At 38.5% G+C, this 17,437-nt stretch overlaps 1 protein-coding gene across 4 annotated transcripts in view; it reads right to left on the bottom strand.

Moving 5' to 3' along the window:
- NSD (Nuclear receptor binding SET domain protein) overlaps positions 1–17,437 on the bottom strand; it is a 51,662-nt gene that overhangs the window by 9,658 nt on the left and 24,567 nt on the right. For all 4 annotated transcript variants that reach the window (XM_071687392.1, XM_071687391.1, XM_071687393.1 and 1 more), the window contains exons 11-17: positions 16,442–16,592; positions 13,795–13,935; positions 11,170–11,315; positions 7,272–7,423; positions 5,983–6,139; positions 3,745–3,955; positions 2,853–3,042 (exon numbers count right to left, since the gene is read on the bottom strand). In XM_071687392.1, coding sequence (XP_071543493.1) covers positions 2,853–3,042; positions 3,745–3,955; positions 5,983–6,139; positions 7,272–7,423; positions 11,170–11,315; positions 13,795–13,935; positions 16,442–16,592 — 1,148 coding nt within the window. The remainder of the gene's footprint in view (positions 1–2,852; positions 3,043–3,744; positions 3,956–5,982; positions 6,140–7,271; positions 7,424–11,169; positions 11,316–13,794; positions 13,936–16,441; positions 16,593–17,437) is intronic.

Below are 17,437 nucleotides of genomic sequence, written 5' to 3'. Positions count from 1 at the left end.
CAGTCCTCTGTTCTTAATGCTACCTCGCTAATGCGGGAAATGGCGGATAGTTTAAAAGAAAGAAAGATATATATATATACATATATATATATATATATATATATATATATATATATATATATATATATATATATAATATATAATTATATTATTCTTTTTTTTATATGTATAACTTTGTCGCATGTCTCCGCGTTGCAGAGAGTTAGACGCAAGGAAACAGACGAAAGAAATTGCCCAACCCACCCATTTACACATGTATATTACAATACGTCCACACATGCTAAAATATAAAAAGTTTTTTGATCGGCCTGAACATGCAGAGGTATAACTAATTGACCATTGTATACAGTTGACTGCTTCACTGGATTTAACCCAGAACGTCTTACCATGCTTGTAGTATAATTTGCGTTCACTTTCTGTACGCACGTTGGCCATATTCTTTCGTCTTTTCCTTGCGCTACCTCGCAAACCACATCAAAGAACTTTCTTAATTTATTAATATATTTATATTACTATATATATATCTACTTTTCTAATATCCTTGTCGCTTCATCCCGCGTCTTGCATAGCCAAGGAACCACAGGAAAAAATTCAACCCACCCATAACTGTTTCACTCCACACATGCAAATTTCAACCTGCACAGCTTTCCATGGTTACCCAGACGCTTCACATGCCTGATTAAATCCACTGACAGCACGTCAACCCCGGTATACCACATCGATCCAATTCACTCTATTCCTTGCCCTCCTTTCACCCTCCTGCATGTTCAGGCCCCGATCACACAAAATCTTTTTCACTCCATCTTTCCACCTCCAATTTGGTCTCCCTCTTCTCCTTGTTCCCTCCACCTCCGACACATATATCCTCTTGGTCAATCTTTCCTCACTCATCCTCTCCATGTGCCCAAACCAATTCAAAACACCCTCTTCTGCTCTCTCAACCACGCTCTTTTTATTTCCACACATCTCTCTTACCCTTACGTTACTCACTCGATCAAACCACCTCACACCACACATTGTCCTCAAACATCTCATTTCCAGCACATCCATCCTCCTGCGCACAACTCTATCCATAGCCCACACCTCGCAACCATACAACATTGTTGGAACCACTATTCCTTCAAACATACCCATTTTTGCTTTCCGAGATAATGTTCTCGACTTCCACACATTCTTCAAGGCCCCCAGAATTTTCGCCCCCTCCCCCACCCTATGATCCACTTCCGCTTCCATGGTTCCATCCGCTGCCAGATCCACTCCCAGATATCTAAAACACTTCACTTCCTCCAGTTTTTCTCCATTCAAACTCACCTCCCAATTGACTTGACCCTCAACCCTACTGTACCTAATAACCTTGCTCTTATTCACATTTACTCTTAACTTTCTTCTTTCACACACTTTACCAAACTCAGTCACCAGCTTCTGCAGTTTCTCACATGAATCAGCCACCAGCGCTGTATCATCAGCGAACAACAACTGACTCACTTCCCAAGCTGTCTCATCCCCAACAGACTTCATACTTGCCCCTCTTTCCAAAACTCTTGCATTTACCTCCCTAACAACCCCATCCATAAACAAATTAAACAACCATGGAGACATCACACACCCCTGCCGTGTGATGTCTATATATATATATATATATATATATATATATATACATATATGTGTGTGTGTGTGTGTGTGTGTGTGTGTGTGTATGTGGGTGGGCTGGGCCACTCCTTTGTCTGCTTCCCCGTGCCACCTTGCCACATATACACATACATATATATAAATACACATACACAGACATATGTACATATTCATACTTCTTTCTTTTTCTTTCATACTATTCGCCATTTCCCGTGTTAGCGAGGTAGCGTTAAGAACAGAGGACTGAGCCTTTGAGGAAATATCCTCACCTGGGCCCCTTCTCTGTTCTTTCCTTTTGGGGTGTGTGTGTGTGTGTGTGTGTGTGTGTGTAGGATTTCCAGCCCCCCCCACTCCCTCCCTTTTTAGCCACCTTCTACAACACGCAGGGAATACGTGGGAAGTATTCTTTCTCCCCTATCCCCAGGGATAATATTCATACTTGCTTGCCTTTATCCATTTCCCAGTGCTACCCCACCACAGAGGAAACAGCATGTCCACCTTCTGTGACAGCAAGGTAGTGCCAGGAAACATACAGAGAAAGACCATATCCACTCATTCATTTTCTAGCTGTCATGTATAATGCAATGAAACCACAGTCCCTTATCTACATCTAGGCCTGACTGACCTTTCCATGATTTACCTCATATGTTTCACATTGATCAAATTTCTTTCAAAGCATAAACTTGGAGCAAAATAGAAATGATCAAATTAAGTTTTTTTCAGGTCCTTTTCATTTAATATCATTCATGGGCCCTTCACTGTCCAGCAACATCTATAATATGTAATCAAATTTCATACTGCTACATGGTCGAATACCTTAATCTGGTACCTCAGTACACCCAGGTAGATGACTCGAAATGTTACACAGTAAAGTAAGAATGAAATAATTCTCAAGATGCTCAAAATGTAACATCATTCACCAATGAATTGGTCGCATGAATGATGTAAAGCAAACCATACACAATAAAAAAAAAAGTAAAAAAGTTTACTTTTGAGAAAATGAGGCTTGAAGTTGGTGTAGCACATATTTAAACAACAATGGTAAAGATCTAAAGAATATGTGAGTATTTGGGGTAACACAGGCCAATCAAATTTGAGATATAATGAAGAAAGGTAAAAATTCATTTACATATCAAATTTTCTCCCTAGTGACTGAATTTTGGTCTCTGAAGAGACAAAGGCTCCCTTCATATGGTACTACAAATACCAATTTCTTTTCTTACCTCTGGGTAACTTTTCAAGCCCTAAACATTCAAGGTGGTATCCTTTGGGACAAGCAGCAATATCACAAAGAATAAGATCACCAGGGCCACCACACCTAAAGCACTCATCTTCAGACAACTTGGCTTCACGTCGCCGACGTTTTCGTCTCTGCTTGCCAATTTTCTCTCTTTTTGGACCTGGTACTTCTGTCTGTTATGGGGGGGGGGGGAAAAAATAATTCAGTAAAATGTATAAGATATGGGGCATTAAAACTCAATGCCTTTTAATCTCTTATCTATCTATACTTCTGATGCCTGATCCAAGTGGAAATCCCTAAAAGGGGTGGCTGCAGCAACACTCTCTCCATAACTAAAGGACTTCAGTACCGCTTCTTAGCCTTTAATGCCTCACCTTTCACAGGCCACTAGCAGAAGGCAACTCTAGTGCAGTGTTTGTAGAGGCTCCACCTAATGTTCCTAATTACTAATTCAATCTAATGCTCCTACTTACTACTTCTAAATGTTCTCATCTAATGCTCCTGCCAACAACTATCTGGTGCTTCTATTTCATTATTTTACTGATACATCTTTTCAAGTGTCAATTAAAAACATAAATCCTCTACATAGTTCAGACAAACTGCTAATCTTAGGGATAAAAAAATCTTAAAGGGAAGCAAAATGCCTTTGTAATCTGAAGAAATTGTTATAAATTTGTAATCAGTAATTGTGAGTAAGGTAACAGACTTGCCTAAAACAAGCATTACACGACAAGTACAAGCATAAACGACACACACCAGGTTTATGGTTCTTCACTAGGATTTTTTTTACAGATAAATAGTATATCTTCGTATGCCATCTTCTAACACATTTTTCCAAGTTCTTAGATACTAAATTAAGAATGACAAAATCATACCTTTTGTACTTTTACACCAATATAACCACTACAGTTTGGTGCACCACAGCAGCAACGCTTTTTTTCTGTGCCTACACACTGCAGATTATAGTTAAAGGTGAGCTCTGAACCAGCTTGAATGTCATTAATAGCAAAGAGGCCTACACGTGTGTCTCCACCAACTGTCCATTTTTGGGTTTCACAGTTAGGCTGGCATGAATGATTCATGAATCTGCAGAGGGAAAGAATGTTTGCAATCATAAATCATCAAAGCTGAAATAGTGCACAAGTTTACATTTTGATTTCTGTTCTTTCCTAAATGTTAAATGTGCAAAAAATAATGACTGAAAAATTTAAGATAGCTGGGAAACAAATATCAAGAAACGTGAAAACCATATGTTTAAGGACGTACATGGTCTTTGGTTTCAGTGCATTATACATAACCGCTAGAGAATGGATTTGAGAATATGTGGCTGCTGTTCATCTCTTCCTGGTAAAACCCTACTAAAGTGGAAAACAGTAGTAAAAAAAAAATATAAGACACCAATTACAAAATGAATTTTGTGAAGGACACGCAAAAGCATTCCTAAAATATAAACAACACTTACTTTTCCTTAGTTCTTCTCTGATACCTATAGTGCACTGCTTACAATCAACCCTAACTTTATTTGAATATGATTCCAATATTTCCTTACAGAGAGGAGCCACTATCATACATATCTCACATTTTCTTCAACTACCTTTCAAACACACAGCCACACATTTCTTTGCTGGCTCGGAACTGTTCACTCTATATCTTCATATAATATCTCATCTTTAGCTCTTCAAAAATTTCCTTTATGTACCCCCTTTTCTCTGATCTCTCTTAATTTTCTGCCTTTGGTATCAGACTACTGACTCCCTCATCATAATCTTACAGAACTTCTAGTAACATCCTTCAATAAGCATGTAATTCTTTTTCTCTCATTATGTTTCTAAGAGAAATGTCTAGCTCTACAGAGTACCTATTCTTCCATCACCTCTTTGGGTACAGTTTCCTCTTTGAACTATAAAATACCAACTAACCATAAACTAAGATAAGAGTGTTCAGTGATCACTGTTACTAAGTATAATGCATTACACGTGACAGCTAGAGACTGAATGTGAATGAATGTGGCCTTTGTTGTCTTTTCTTAGTGCTACCTCACGCGCACACAGGGGTAGGGTGTGTGTGTGTGTGTGTGTGTGTGTGTGTGTGTGTGTGTGTGTGTGTGCTCTTTCATGTGGGGTGGGATGGCGACGGGAATGACTGAAGGCAGCAAGTATGAATATGCACATGTGTATATATGTATATGTCTGTGTATGTATGTGTATATATATATATATATGTTGAAATGTATAGGTATGTATATGTGCATGTGTGGGCGTTTATGAATATCCATGTGGGTGGATTGGGCCATTCTTTTGTCCGTTTCCTTGCGCTAGCTCATTAACGTGGGATACAGCGACTAAGTATATTAAATAAATATAAATATATATTTTTCATTTCTTAGCAACTATAAGTAACAATGACTGAGTATGAATGCTCTAGAGGACCCAGCATGCCTCCCAAGACCTACATCTTAGATCAACTAGGTGACCTTCAGCATCACCTGCAAATATTTACAAACTAATCTAAGAGTGTGATGTAAAAAATTCTAAAATTTTCTTTTTTACCAAATATATGTTTGTAGGTGATAACAAATCTTTTCTTTCATAATCATTCACCATTTCCCATGTTAGTGCCAGGAAAAAACAAAGATATGGCCTCAGTCAGTTACAATCACTCTCTAGCCATCATGAACGCATCAAAACCACAGCTCCTATCCACAATCAGCCCCCAGAGACGTTTCTGTGGTTCTCCCCAATCACTTCACATACCCTGGTTCTGCCCATTGATAGCATGTTGTCCACTGTTAACCAAATTACTCCAATTTGCTCTACCTCTTGCACACCTTGAACCCTCCTGCATGTTCAGGCCCCAAGCCTTCAAGGAATCTTTCACTTCATCCTTCCACCTCCAGACAAGTAAAGACAGTCTATTCTTTATGACCCAGTCCCAAGCTTTATCTGCCCTCCATCTGAAATAAACGAAGGTAGCATATCCAACAATTTGTAAAATGAAAGCATTAATTATAATAGCTCATACATGCTACAATATCTGTGCAACCGACTTAAGAAGCAAATATGACTAGATGATCTTCCTCCACAAACATAGTGCAAGAATAAGTGAAAACTTACCTGGCTAAATTACCCTTTGGACCAGCATCTATCATAATATCCTTATCAATAGTAAGGAAATAGTAATTTTCTTCCTTCACTTCATGCATGTCAATGATGCGACGCCGGAATTCCTCATCATCAATAAGTTCTCCTACATATTCAATCACAAACTCTCCTATAATCATAAAAAAAATTATAAGTGTGTTGGAAGTGAATGATGCATACCAACAATTATTGAGTGTCATCAATTAGAAATGAATGGTTGCTCAGTCTCTAACATATTACAGTTAAGATAAAGTTGTTAACTAAAATACCAGGACATTCTTCATACTCCACCCTTGAGGTGTGGGAAGAAAGGATATGTTATATTAGGGTACAGTTGTCCCAGAAGGCTGTATGAACATGAGCTGCAGGCCCTAAATGCAAATGTGTGGAGGAAGGAAGATGTGTTGGAAATAAAATGCTTGATCGAGTAAGAACGACAGGGTAAGAGACAGGTGCAGCAGGAAGCAAAGTAAGTCTGAGAGCTTTGAAGGTTGTGCTGAAGTGGTCTGGATATACATAGAAAAAGAGTAGGGAGAAAATGAATGATAAGATTTGTGTCTTGAAATGGAGGGAATAAGAACAAAAGAAATTGAAGGCCAGATGGAAGGATGGAGCCTGAATAAGCGCTATGGTATAATGCAAACAAAGGATAAAGCAAATTGGAGTGATTTGGTATGTAGGGGATGATGTGCTACCATTGGACTGAACCAGAGAATATGAAGTGATGACAGAAAGCCATGGAAAGGCCTGTGAAAAGGGGGCTCTGGTTTCAGTGCATTATACATGATACCTAAGATGGGAAGTAAGCACATCGGGTCATTCTTTTGTTTGTTCCTAGAACTATTTCACTCAAGCAGGAAATGGCAAATAAATGTGAAAAATATAGAGGTAATCTTAATTCACAGGAATAAGGAAAATGTCCATTCGGAGGATACAGTAGTAAAATGATACGACTTTAATTCAGAGATGTGTTTCTCTCTGAAGACTGTTGTTACGTCATTTGAGTGACACAATAACTATGAAATTGCTGAGAAGATTGTTAAACATGGATATTTGGCACATGAACTGAAAGAAGTGATACTAGGCTAACTGAATGGAAGGAGGTCATGTTCCTCATGCTTCTGGAGTGGTGGAAAGGTGATATATATGAGTCAAAGTTAGTCAAAGTTAAGGAATGAATACTATACTATCAATGTGTTTCATCTTTAATATCTGAACTCAATTTACTAATACACAACAGATCAGATACTCATGAAGTTTACCCTTTTTAACATCCTGTGTAGTCTTGAGACCCCATCCTCTACCTTCTGTTTTGAAGCAACATACATTAGGGTACTGCTTTTTCTGAAATCTCTGGTTGCCACATCTGTCCCCAGCAGGACAAACTTCCCGAACACATTCAAACATCAGCATTCTGTAAGGTAGACACCTATTAGATTTGATTTTGTGGAATTTGTAAAGCATAAGAATCTGATGGATAATGACTGCTTTTATAATGAAAAAGATAACTAAAAATTATAAATACTTAAACAGAATTAAATGCTTTGGCTTCGATTAAAAGATATCTAAAAACTTAAAATTATCTATATCAAATTACAAAATTTAGCCTCCTTTAACAGACACATAAGTCTACTCATACTGGACAATCAGAAATACAATTACTTATCAAATTTCTCCAACACTTTTGTTCCCACCATTAATATACAATTTATAGTTGACTCTGACCCCCACATTTCTGTAATTCTGAAGCACATGTTCCATGGAAATACTATAACTGTAGTTGACACATATTACGGCAGGTTTCCTCTCCATCAAGTGTTCATAGATCAATACAGCAATATCGCATGATCAATCTTCACTCGACAAAGTAGTCTCAAAATAGTGATTCCAGTTGAAGGAGGAATGCCATACTTCCACACCATTCTTTATCCTTTGTAATTTGTTATTCATTTAGATTTCCAAGTTCCATCTAGTTTATCTATATCTTAGTTCCATCTAGTTTGTTATCTATATCTACCTTAGTTCCATCTAGTTTGTTATCTATATCTAACTTAGTTCCATCTAGTTTGTTATCAATATCTAACATACTTATTCACTTTTTCATTCTACTTATAAAATCATTATGAGGTATATACAATTCTCCCCATATGACACATATATATATATATATCTTCCCTATGCTAGATACAGCTGCTTCAGCCTTAGCATCTACTATTTCACTATCACTGATACCAGAATGTCCAGGGCACCAGCAGAATTCCATCTTCTTAAGTTTTGCATGGATTTTTACTAACAAATCTTAGAATTTTTGAACTATGGAATGCATCATAGCATAAGGTGATATGGCTTGGAGTGCACTCTAAGAATCAGTAGATTCAAAACCTCTTTTTTGGGGCTTGCTCAATGTAGTGCTACCCAAAATACCATTCATTTCCATAGTATAAATGGAAAATTCTATAGCTAGACCAGCCTTATGAGACTCTCCTTCAATAACTGACAAAGCCAACACCTTCATCACATTATGAGCCATCAGTAAAAAATAATTTTCTATATTTTGCTTTGTCGCTGTCTCCCGCGTTTGTGAGGTAGCCCAAGGAAACAGACGAAAGAAATGGCCCAACCCACCCCCATACACAGGTATATACATACACGTCCACACACGCAAATATACATACCCATATATCTCAATGTACACATATATATACACACACAGACACCTACATATATACACATGCACACAATTCACAGTCTGCCTTTATTCATTCCCATCGCCACCTCGCCACACATGGAATAACATCCCCCTCCCCCCTTATGCGTGCAAGGTAGCGCTAGGAAAAGACAACAAAGGCCACATTCGTTCACACTCAGTCTCTAGCTGTCATGCAATAATGCCCGAAACCACAGCTCCCTTTCCGCATCCAGGCCCCACAGAACTTTCCATGGTTTACCCCAGACGCTTCACATGCCGATTCAATCCACTGACAGCACGTAAACCCCGGTAATTTTTTATGTTTGCATGAATTCTTTTGTTACAATCGAAGCAATATTGTTTTTGGTTACTTTCATCCTCTCCCTGCAAAATTTTTTCTCTGTACCTTATAAATAGGAAACCAAGCAAAACTAATTTCTTGACCCGAGTCTATGCCCAAACCACTTTCATTCTTACACTTAAAGGATTAGAGAACCTTAGATGTTCATCAAATACCTGTCTTCTAAACAGCAGAAAATACTCATATTTATGGTTTGATGGTGTATGTTTAAAGTCTAATGAGACTCTTTAAGATCTTCAAGTTTTTAACTCATGAGTTACAGGTAATTCCTGTTAATCAGGCACATTTTGGAGCTTAGTCTTGCTGGATAATGAATTTTTCAGTTTTAAATTTTTTTTTCAAATATTAATAAAATGTATTACTGTACTCATATAAAAACCAAAACTATCAACTGAAGAAAGGAAAAATGTGCAGCAGCATTACAAAAAGAGCATACCATGAGGAGTTTCATAAACAGTAAATTGAGTTATGTTCTATAAAGTTACATTTTTCTTTCATACATATTCGCCATTTCCTGCATTAACAAGGCAGCATTAAGAAAAGAGGACTGAGCCTTAAAAGGGAAACTGTTCCTATCTTTTGGAAAAGTAAAAACACAGCCATTATACGTTGGGATTTTTAACCAGGTAATATAAGTGAGCAATGATCGGAAATCCTTAAAAATAAGATGAGATATGCAATCAAGCCCATATGCTATCCTTAAATGCTGCTGAAAGAGAACTCTGACGACCTTATGCAAGGAACATAAAGGAGAGAGCAAACGTTCAGAAGGAACAGTAAGCAGGACTGATGTGTTAAACCATCCAAAGTAAAATTAGAGAAAAATTAGGTACCATAAGGTTAGCTTTATTTGAGGGAGGGTTAACTATAAAGTGAAACTGCTCTCTAAAAGACTTTATCAGAATCTGACCTTTCACAGTCCTTTGGACCCCATCGTACTAGGCTTGAGATATAACGAAAAAGTCTGTAAAATTTTGTTACAACACAAAATTTGTCTTGTAAGAGTGGACCCACTGGACAGAGTTTGGGATGTATGGAATAGTTCATTAGTTCTCAACACCAGCCCAAGATGGTGGGACTCACCACATAAGACAATCTGCAGCACATCAATTCTGTGCGTGTTCTTTTGTTCATTCTCCTACAATATCCTCTTGCAGACATAAGTAATTTTATACTAATTTCATGTTGCAATGCTATCATATACAGCTTCACACCTACATCTGATATACTCTCAAGTAAAAATTTCAAGAGGAAACAGATCTAGATTGGTTAAGGCCCATAAGTCTGACAGAGGTGCATGTTGGCCTATGTTCACTCACAACGGTGTAGTTCACTGTGGCATAAATGCCCATTTTAATGTGTACATTATGGCACAAAGAGCAGTATGAAAGGAGCATATACAAAGAGCACCAGGAAATGCCTCAACGCTGCTGAAAAGCTGAAAGTAACCAAGCACCATAAGCACAGTAATAGTGGCTCATGCTTTATGTAGGATTACAGGCTTAGCAATACAGATTTAGGACACTATTAAGGCCAAAGTGCAGCTCCCATCTCCAGTGAAGCCTTCCTATCCCACATTCAGAACTTCCATACCTGTGACTGGTCATGAGGTGATTAAATAGATTCCAGATCCACCCTAAGAGATACTGTCTTAATTCAGAGTAGATTTTTCTATTCCCTTAACACCAACAGCCATAGGAGTGACCTATCAAATCCCACATTACTGCTGGACTAAAGCAAGTTTAAAGTATACATCCCAATTTCTTGAGCCCCTGGGAACAAATCTGGGGTGTAACAGAATTCAGCTTCCAATGGACCGCCTTAACCCCCCAAAGTCTGTTTATGAGAACAGGGTTTTCCTCTAGTTGACTTTAAAGAAAATCACATAAAGCTGTTTGCTATGCTTCTGGTTACATGACAAAAACTTTTTATTTGAAGGAAAAATAGTAACTCTCTTATCTGAAAGCATACATGAATTTACAAATAATGGCTCTGTCATTATCAAAAGACAAAATAAAAGTGGCAAGAGAATAAGATGTAGTCAAGAAACACAGAATCAAAAGTTTCACCAAATTAATGAAAAGTTTGTCCAAAAAGTTTTAACACAAACCTGTTTAAGCACTTCTCATCAGAGCCACATGGATTTTCAGAATTTGGATCACAGTCACATCTATTTACTGCTGCTAAGTCCAACTTATTCAGACGCACATTGCCTACAGGACGATTGGAATCAATTCGAACGTATGGTGGGGGTTTCTGTGAAATATAAATATATGGCATATATAAATTTACTTTCCTAACACTTCCAAAACAATTATATACACTATAATTTTTATTTATTATATCTGTGGTCAGATACAAATTTGTAAATACAAGCTATATATATATACACACAAGCTGGATTTCTGTCTGTGTTTAATTTCAAGAGGCTTCATAAAGTCAAGCTTTTGATAACCAAAAACATCTAGAAGTGTTCTTATAAATATCCATCTCTACATGAGAGGATAATGATGATGCTATACATGTACATACAGTAGGCAGGTAGCAGTTGGTAGGCAGCCAATAACCAGGGAGGTATATCACCAGTGCTACCTGCATGGGTATCGGGAGGGTTAGTGGCAGCTGTGTAATGATCCAGCACATCAGTGATCAAGTTGCTCTCCTTTGACCAAAGTAGCTGTCTTTTCTTTCTGTCTCACTCACATGTGGACTACTGGCATTCTGTCCACAAATATACTATCTCTCCTTGTCACACATAATACTTGATAATACTTAAATCACACAGCTCATTCTTTGTAACTCTAAATTTTATTGTGGCGAGCACTATGTGCCAGCCCTCTTTTGGCAAAATGGTAGGAGTAATAGATAGAAGTAGGTAGTAACATTTAGGTAGAAGAATTATGAAGAAGCATTAGATAAAAGTAAAAGGTAGAATATCTGGCAGGAGCACGAGGTAGAAGTACTCATTAAGAACATTAGGAAAGAGCCTCTGAGAACACTGCACTAGACTTGCCTTCTGCTAGGGGGTGGCCTGTTAAGGGTAAGGCACTAAAGGCTAAGAAACGGAACTGAAGTTCACTGGTTATGGAGACTATTGCCTTAGCCATCCCCTTGTAGGAGTTCCAAAATCGAACAGGCACCAGATATACAGATAGATAGATAGACAGATAAACAGTATGCTGACCTCAGATAATGTGAGTCCAATAAAATACAAACACAAAAGATTGTGGGGATAAAGTTAAACCAATCTAAGTAAATACAGAGCCTTATCATTATAGTTAATGCATAGCTTAAAACTTGAGGGTTAAAAGTTCACCCTATGCTTGATTGTTTCCAGTTTCTGTCAATGGGATAATTCCTATAAAGAAAATGAATCCCATGTAGGTTAACAATAAAGAAAATACATAATTTTTCCAAACAAAATAGTAGTCTAACAATATAATATGGTTGCAAGGCATGGGCAGAAGATAGAGTTGCGCGGAGGAGGGAGGATGTGTTGGAAATGAAATGTTTAAGTACATGTATATATATGTCTCCCACGTTTGCGAGGTAGCGCAAGGAAACAGACAAAAGAAATGGCACAACCCACCCTCATACACAATGTACACACACACACGCAAATATATATACCTATACATCTCAACGTACACATATATATACACACACAGACACATACACATATACCCATGCACACAATGCACACTATCTGCCCCTATTCATTCCCATCGCCACCTCGCCACACATGGAATGCCATCCCCCTCCCCCCTCATGTGTGCAAGGTAGCACTAGGAAAAGACAACAAAGGCCCCATTTGTTCACACTCAGTCTCCAGCTGTCACACAATAATGCCCAAAACCACAGCTCCCTTTCCACATCCAGGCCCCACACAACTTTCCATGGTTTACCCCAGAAGCTTCACATGCCCTGATTCAATCCACTGACAGCACGTCAACCCCGATATACCACATCGATCCAATTCACTCTATTCCTTGCCCACCTTTCATCCTCCTGCATGTTCAGGCCCCGATCACTCAAAATCTTTTTCACTTCATCTTTCACCTCCAATTTGGTCTCCCTCTTCTCCTCGTTCCCTCCACCTCCGACACATATATCCTCTTGGTCAATCTTTCCTCACTCATTCTCTCCATGTGCCCAAACCATTTCAAAACACCCTCTTCTGCTCTCTCAACCACGCTCTTTTTATTTCCACACATCTCTCTTACCCTTACATTACTTACTCGATCAAACCACCTCACACCACACATTGTCCTTAAACATCTCATTTCCAGCACATCCACCCTCCTGTGCACAACTCTATCCACAGCCCACGCCTCGCAACCATACAACATTGTTGGAACCGCAATTCCTTCAAACATACCCACTTTTGCTTTCCGAGATAATGTTCTCGACTTCCACACATTCTTCAAGGCTCCCAGGATTTTCGCCCCCTCCCCCACCCTGATTCACTTCCGCTTCCATGGTTCCATCCGCTGCCAGATCCACTCCCAGATATCTAAAACACTTCACTTCCTCCAGTTTTTCTCCATTCAAACTTACCTCCCAATTGACTTGACCCTCAACCCTACTGTACCTAATAACCTTGCTCTTATTCACATTTACTCTTAACTTTCTTCTTTCACGCATTTTACCAAACTCAGTCACCAGCTTCTGAAGTTTCTCACATGAATCAGCCACCAGCGCTGTATCATCAGTGCTATAAAAGTAAAAGACATACCAAGTTCCCTTTCTCTGACCATCGAATCTCCCTCTGTGTTTTCTTGGTCTTCTGGGCTCTGTAAGCTTCTGCTGCCTCTTCAAGAGCTCGCCGAAACTGCATTTCTAAGGTTTTACTTGATTGTGCCTTTGATCCTTTATCCTATCAACAGTAAATATGATTTACTTCCATTGATGAAGTCTTTCATAAATGAAAAGAATATCAAGCATGTAAAATGGAAATGTATGAAATGACAAATGCAATTAATAATACAGATCATCCTCTGCTTGGTATGAATTTTCTACACAAGTGAGGTGAAAGAATTCTAGCCATAGATGTCATAGATGACTACGAGGAGCTAGAGCTGGAGGCTAGCAACCTCCCTCCTTTTTGTATTTCAATTTTACAAGAAGGGAAGAGGAGCCAAGAAAGGGCTCCGTCTCGGGTGTCTGAATGTATATAAGAAGAGTGGAGAGATAGGTAGTATGTTTGAGGAAAGTAACCTGGATCTTCTGGCTCTCAGTAAAACAAAACTAAGGGTAAGAAGAATAATTGTTTTTGAATATCTTTGGGGTACAGTCAGGGGTTGGCATGAGGGTGTGAGCTAAGGATGGAGTAGCACTACTGCTGAGGCAGGAATTGTGGGAATGTGTGAATGGGTGTTATGATGTGAGCTTCAGACTGATGTGAATATAAATAAAAGTGCAATACAAGGGATGAAGAATTACTAAAGCCTATGTTCCTATTCATGAGAAGGATGATGAGGTCAGACAAGTGTTCTGAGAGGAACTGAGTGAGTGTCTCAGCAGTTTTGATGGAAGAGCTGGGATATTAATGATGGGCAATTTAATGAAGAAAGTAAGGAAGGGGTATACAAAAGATGTAAGGCAAGTAAGGACAGAGATAAGAGGGGACTTGCTATGGCCAACCCCTTGATGGGAATATCCTGTGGGAATGGGAACCAGAAATATTAATAAAGAGATGAATATATGGATAGGTAGATTAACAGATGTATGTGTGTGTCAGCAATAGAGGCCTTTTCTTCATCTGTTCCTAATGAAGGAAAATTCTAACAAGTATGAAAGAAACTATTCATCTGTTCCACTTTAAACTTCATCTCACCTTCCTGGTCTTCTACTCTCTCTCAAGCAAATACAAGAAAGCTGCATATCACATAAAATAGAGTACTCACAACAATTACTGACTCTAATAAACACAAAACATTCATAAATAAACAAAGATCCTCCTGTCATAGGCCCACTTCAGCGTCTTCAGCATTCAGTTCTATGCAACAGCATCTAAACATCAACTAACTACCAACCCCTAAACATACACAACATGCTTACCCCTGTCCCACACTTCAGTAACTTTTAATCACAAATCCCCCACCCCGTTATAAATATAACACTGATAAAACACATAACTACTACACAAACCAGACAAGCACTAGATAACCATAGCTCAAGTTTTACTTTCCAACCAACAAGACATACACCCATCACAAACCACACTCTCCTGTCTATGCTCTGGACATCACCAATCAGTACAACAACAAACACCATTTCATAATATCCTAAGACTATCCATATGAACCTATAATGCAACTACCCTACAGACAACACCAAGCACTTACTACTTAAATTCCCCTACACTTTCTAGACATAGATGCACATACATCACAACACTTTCATGATCTGTAGTTCCAACTGGTCAACATGGCCAGCTTCCAGTGCAGCAGGAGCCTTATATGGATAAGAGGACCTGGGAAGTGAGTCAGCTGTTGTTCACCAATGATACAACACTGGTGGCTGATTAGTGTGTGAAACTGCAGAAGTTAGAGAATAAGTTTGGAAGAAAGAAAGGAGAAACTCAAAGTGTAAATGAATAAAAGCAACATTGTTAGGTTCATCAGGGTTAAGGGACAAGTTAGTTGGGATGCAAGTTTAAATGGAGAAAAATTGAAGGAGGTGAAGTGTTTTAGATATCTGGGAGAGAATTTGGCAACAAATGGAACTATGGAAGTGGAAGTGAGTCACAGGATGGAGGAGGGGGAAAATGTTCTAAGAGCAATGAAGAATATGTGGAAAGAATGTTGTCTCAGATAGCAAACAGGGACATGTTTGAAGAAATAGTAGTTCCAACAACATTTTATAGTTGCAAGGCATGGGTTGCACAGAGGTGGGTTGATGTGTTGAAAATGAAATGTCTGAGGACAATACATGGTGTGAGGTGACTTGATTAAATAACTTAAGAAAGGGTAAGAGGGATGTGTGGTAATAAAAAAATGTGGTTGAGATAGCAGGGGAAGGGGTGTTGAAACAGCTTGGATATATGGAGAGAATGAGTGGGGTAAGGGTGACAAAGAGGATATATGCATCAGAAGTAGAGGGAACAAGGAGAAGTTGTAGACCAAATTGGAGGTGGAAAGATGGAGTGAAAAAGATGTTGAGCGATCAGGGCCTGAATATCCAGGAGGGTGAAAGGCATGCAGGGAATAGAGTGAATGGCACAGAGAGCAAACATCACCAAGATTAGCTGTATTCAATGGGCTGAAAACTAATTAGTATTCTGTAACAGTAATCTATATCAATTTTCAATATACTATTTAAGTATACTTCAAAATTCATGAATTAAAACAAATTACTAAACATACTAGTACTCTACTTACCCCTTCCTGGTAAAGAAAAGCCCTTCCTCTGGTAACCCAATAGTAGTCATTAGAACCAAAGAAATGGACACAAAACATGCCTTGCTGGTGAGGTAGGTTCTCAATATTGTCAGGGATGTATCGAGGATGAAGGACTTGACCAGGCCACCATCTGTTAAACATAACATTAAAAATTCAAGTAATTACTGAAATATTTCTTCCACAGAATATTCTACTCTAAAATATATTACTGGCAATCTTCTCGATAATGTTTACTGTACGTGCCTGGTCCATGCCATTACGTTGGAAATGCAAAAATGGTGCTAGATGGAAAGATAGATAAGCAATTTTTTTTATCTAATTTGTTTGCTGTTTCCTGTGTAGACGAAGAGCCAGGAACAAATGAAAATGGCCTCAATCTCTCACACTCACTCTCTAGCTGTCACATGTAATAATGCACTGAAACCAGAGCACCCTATCCACATCCAACTCAAAAGATTTCCCTAACTGCTTCATATGCCCTGATTTAGCCCACTGATAGCACATCACCCCAATACACTGCATCATTCCAATTCAATCTGTTCTATGCAGGCCTTACACCCTCCTGCATATTCAAGCCTCAAGCTCAACCAGCATCTTTCATTCCAAACTTACAACTTCTCATTTTTCACATTATTCTTTCATAAAAATTGGAAAAAAAAAAAAAAGAGAGAGAGAGAGAAATTCAGGTTTCAAATGTTCAGTTTTCATGGGCTTCCTTTTCCAAGTAATATAATGTGAAACAAAAAACTGCTCTCCACATGGCATCGCATTTAACTGTTTCCGATGCCATGCAATTTTCTGTGTTCTGATATCCCTTTATATTTTCGTTTTTCTTGAATTCTACAAGACACTATATTTTGTAAACAGCATATACCAGACCACCTGATTCTAGGTTAATATAAATCCCTAAATCTCCAGGGACCAGTGAAAAATTGAAAAATATATGAACGATTCACATCACATCCATCTTCTCTC

Source organism: Panulirus ornatus, chromosome 43 (assembly GCF_036320965.1).
Source record: "Panulirus ornatus isolate Po-2019 chromosome 43, ASM3632096v1, whole genome shotgun sequence".
NCBI lineage: Eukaryota > Metazoa > Arthropoda > Malacostraca > Decapoda > Palinuridae > Panulirus > Panulirus ornatus.
Note: the sequence above shows the minus strand (reverse complement) of the source record. Positions and strands in the feature narration are given on the sequence as shown.